The 5,000-nt window shown below is 35.5% G+C and overlaps 1 protein-coding gene across 1 annotated transcript in view; it reads left to right on the top strand. All coding sequences in view use genetic code 11, as the record gives it.

Moving 5' to 3' along the window:
• The window catches only part of ycf2 (hypothetical chloroplast RF2), a 5,694-nt gene extending 903 nt beyond the window's left edge, over nt 1-4,791 (top strand). The window contains exon 1 of the mRNA in view: nt 1-4,791. This exon is cut by the window's left edge and continues 903 nt beyond it. Within this exon, the coding sequence (YP_009656328.1) occupies nt 1-4,791 (4,791 nt within the window).
• Nucleotides 4,792-5,000: the final 209 nt, after the last annotated feature.

Genomic DNA, 5,000 nt, shown 5'->3' on the forward strand with positions numbered 1-5,000 from the left:
TTCAATCTATCAATAACTAAGCCGGATCTAGTGTATCATAAGGGATTTTCTTTTTCTATTGATTCTTCCGGATTGGATAAAAAACAAAAATTCATAAATGAGGTCAACTCCAGGGATGAATCAAAAAAGAAATCTTTATTGGTTCTACCTCCTCTTTTTTATGAAGAGAATGAATCTTTTTATCCAAACAATACCTATGGATACATAAAAAACCTATGGAATCGATTCCATCGCAACTCGGAATATGGAATTCAAAGGTATCAAATAGGAAAAAATATTCTTAATCATAGACCTACAAGGAAATACACGATCAACCAACATTTCTCAAATTCGAAAAAAAACCAGAAGAAATGGCCTCTTATTTTGATTTATCAAACCGAGAGATCTATGAATAAGGATCAAAATGCATATAAATACAAATGGTCCAATGGGAGTAAGAATTTCCAGGAACAATTGGACCATTTCATTTCTGAGCAGAATAGCCGTTTTCAAGTAGTGTTCGATCGATTTCAAGTAGTGTTCGATCGATTACATATGACTGCATATTCGATTGATTGGTCTGAGGTTATTGACAAAAAAGATTTGTCTAAGTCACTTTATTTCTTGTCTAAGTCACTTTATTTCTTTTTGTCCAAGTTTCTTCCATTTTTGTCTAACTCACTTCCTTTTTTCTTTGTGAGTTTCGGTAATATCCCCGTTCATAGGTCCGAGATCCACATCTATGAATTGAAACGTCCGAATGATCCACTCGGGAATCAGTTGTTAGAATCAATAGGTCTTCAAATCGTTCATTTGAAAAAAAGGAAACCCTTCTTATTGGATGACTTTTATACGTCTAAAAAATCAAAATTATCCTTCAATGAAGGAACAATATCACCATTTTTGTTCAATAAGAGACAAAATTGGATATCATTCCATACTAGAAAGAAGAAAAAGAAAGAAGAAGAGAAGAAGAAGCGCAGGAAATCTTTTTATAACATGGATTTCTCAATGATATCTCACGATCAAGAGAATTGGCGGAATCCCCTGAAACCATTTCATAGACGTTCATTGATATCCTCTTTTTTAAAAGCACAACGACTTCGATTCGTTCCTACGGGAAGGTCCTGGAAGTTTGTTAAGGATGTTCGTATTGATTCAGAAGGGAAGCATGAGTCTTTCAAATTTCAGTTCCAGGTGCGCCTAGAAGCACCTCGCTTAAATAATCAATATGCGGGAAGGTCCTGGAAGTATGATTTTATTAAGTATGTTCGTACTGAGTATGATATTACTGCAATGGATTATTCAACTGCAATGGCTTTTTTAGAAGGGAAGAATAAGTATTTCAAATACTTATTATTAAAGTCAAAGATGATGGATTTGTTTTATAATTGTCATCGATATTGGATTCATACTCAATATTCTGAGAAATCTGAGAAATATTTACGAAAAGATTTTTCTGAGAAACATTTACGAAAAGATTTTTCTGAGAAATATTTACGATCCGAAAAGACGAAAAAACACAGTCCTTGTTTAACAAAATGCTTTGAAAAAGGGCCGATGTATAGAAACTATCAAAGAAATAGTGTTTTTTCAACTCTCTCAAAATTGAAGCAATTCCAACCATATATAATACAATTGTTATTTACCTGGACAGGACACGAATATCTAAATTTAATATTTTTAGATACTTTTTTAGACCTATTGGCGATACTACGTAGGAGTCCTAAATTTCAACAATTTGTATCCATTTTTCATGATATTAGGGATGGATCCAAGCGAATTCTTCGGGAAAAATTGTGTCTTTCACCACGGAATCCTATAAGTGAGATTTCGAGTAAGTGTTTACATAATTTTCTTGTGCACGTGTGCGAAGATATTTTGGAAAATGAGTCACCATTGATATCGACACATCTGAGGGAGTTCTTCGTTTTAATCCTTATCCTTCTTCTTGTTACCGGATATCTCGTTCAGACACATCTTTTCTTTGTTTCTCGATTCTCTAATGAGTTACAGACAGAGTTCGAAGAAGTCAAATCTTTGATGATTCCATCATACATGATTGAGTTGGAAAAACTTCTGGATAGGTATCCTATATCAGAACTGAATTCTTTCGGGTTAAAGGATATGTTTCTCGTTGCTCTGAAACAATTAGGAAATTTTCTAGAAGAAAGACGAGTTTCGGCTTCTGCTGGCAACATGCCAAGGGGTGGTGGTCCCGCTTATGGGGTCAAATCCATACGTTCGAAGAAGAAAGATTTGAATCTCATCGATCTCATAAGGATTATACCAAATCCCATCAATCGAATCGCGTTTTTGAGAAATACTAGACATTTAAGTCCTACAAGTAAAGCGATCTATACCTTCATAAGAAAAAGAAAAAATGTGAATAGTGATTGGATTGATGATAAAATAGAATCCTGGATCTTGAACAGTAATTTCATTGCTGATAAAGAAAGGGAATTCATGGTTCAGTTCTCTACCTTAACGACAGAAAAAAGGATTGATCAAATTTTATTGAGTCTGACTAATAGTGATCGTTTATCAAAGAATAACTCTGGTTATCAAATGATTGAGCAACCGGGAACAATTTACTTACGAAATTTAATTGACATTCATAAAAAAGATCTACTAAATTATGAGTTCAATACATCCTGCTTAGCAGAAAGACGGATATTCCTCGCTCATTATCAGACAATGACTTATTCAGAAACCCCGTGTGGGGCTAATGGTTTGGATTTCCCATCTCATGGAAAACCCTTTTCGCTCCGCTTAGCTGTATCCCCTCCTAGGGGTATTTTAGTGATAGGTTCTATAGGAACTGGACGATCCTATTTGGTCAAATATCTAGCGACAAACTCCTATGTTCCTTTCATTACAGTATCTCTAAACAAGTTCCTGGATAACTATCCTAAAGGTTTTGATATTAATGATCTTTTTGATGATGATGATGATGATCTTTTTGATGAGAGAGAGGGTACCATTTACAGTCTTTTACCTAGGAACGAGGATAGTGGCTATAATTTGGATAGGTATGATAGTGACTATCTCGACCGTAACTATGATAGCCATTTGGAGTTTCTAAGTATGGACTATCCGATACCTGAGGATATCATACCGGAAATAGACCTATTTTTTATCACGCTTCAATTCGAATTAGCAAAAGCAATGTCTCCTTGCATAATTTGGATTCCGAACATTCATGATCTGGATGGGAATGAGTCGAATCTATTAGTGAACTCTCTTTCCAGAGATTCTGAAAAATCTTCTACTAGAAATATTCTTGTTATTGCTTCGACTCATATTCCCCAAAAAGTGGATCCCGCTCTAATAGCTCCGAATAAATTAAATACGTGTATTAAAATACGAAGGCTTCTTATTCCACAACAAAGAAAGCACTTTTTCAGTCTTGCTCGTACGCGGGGTTTTCACTTGGAAAAGAAAATATTCGATACTAATGGATGCGGGTCCATAACTCTGGGTTCTAATGTACGAGATCTTGTAGCACTTACCAATGAGGCGCTATCAATTAGTATTATACAAAAAAAATCCATTATAGACACTAATATAATTAGATTCGCTCTTCATAGACAAACTTGGGATTTTAGATCTCAGATAAGATCGGTTCAGGATCATGGTATACTTTTCTATCAGATAGGAAGGGCTGTTTCACAAAATCTACTTCTAAGTAATTTTTCCATAGATCCTATATCTATCTATATGAAGAAGAAATCATGTAACGTGGGGGATTCTGATTTGTACAAATGGTACTTGGAACTTGGAACAAGCATGAAGAAATTAACGATACTTCTTTATCTTTTGAGTTGTTCTGCCGGATCCGTTGCTCAAAACCTTTGGTCTCTAACCGGACCTAATGAAAAAAATGATGGGATCACTTCTTATAGACTCCTTTATAATGATTCTGATCTAGTTCATGGCCTATTAGAAGTAGAAAGTGCTCTGCTGGGATCCTCACAGACAGGAAGTCCGTTTGATAATGATGGAGTAACATTTCTTCTTAGGCCCGAACCAAGGAATCCCATAAATATGATTCAAAATGGATCTCGTTCTATCCTTGATCATAGATTTCTCTATGAAAAATATGAATCGGGGTTCGAAGAAGTGGAAGGAGGCCTCGACCCGCTAGAGGAGGATTTATTCAATCACATAGTTTGGGCTCCTAGAATATGGCGCCCTTGGGAATTTCTATTTGATGATTGTATCGAAAGGTCCAATGAATTCGGATTTCCCTATTGGGAAAGGTCATTTTGGGACAAGCAGATCATTTATGATGAAGAGGGTGAGCTTAAAGAGAATGATTCGGAGTTCTTGGAGGATGGAACCATGGAGTACCAGACACAAAATAGATCTTTCAAAGAACGAGGCGTTTTTCGAATAAGCCAATTCATTTGGGACCCCGCGGATCCACTCTTTTTGCTATTCCAAGATGATCCTTTTGTATCTGTGTTTTCACATCGAGAATTGCTTACAGATGAGGAGATGTCAAATAGACTTTTGACTTGCCAAACAAAAAAAATTTATTGGAAATATCTAAATAAACGCTGGTTTAGGAAGAATATGCCAGAACAGAATTTCGAATTGTTGATTGATCGACAGAGACAGTTTAGAACCAATAGTTCATTATCAAATGAATTGTTTCGTTCTAATACTCTATCCGAGAGTTATCAATATTTATCAAATCTGTTCCTATCTAATGGAACCCTATTGGCTCAAATTACAAAGACATTGTTGAGAAAAAGATGGCTTTTCCCGGAGGAGATGGTTGTTACTATCTGTTCCAATAACGAATGATTGGTTTAACTGAATAACTAAATAAAATAGATACTTTCTTTCTCGTCATCTCAAGTCGATATGGGGATCTTTCAATTGAAAGGATCCCCTAATATAGATAATACAGATTCCCGTTGACCGAGCCTAACTCTAATTGTTTTGTTCTGAAGCAAACAAAGAGATCCACGGGATGGTTTGTCCTATTCAGATATTCACGACCAATAAGTACA

The sequence above is a fragment of the plastid genome of Medicago sativa (assembly GCF_051527215.1).
Source record: "Medicago sativa voucher I.S. Choi MD003 plastid, complete genome".
Taxonomy (NCBI): Eukaryota; Viridiplantae; Streptophyta; class Magnoliopsida; order Fabales; family Fabaceae; genus Medicago; species Medicago sativa.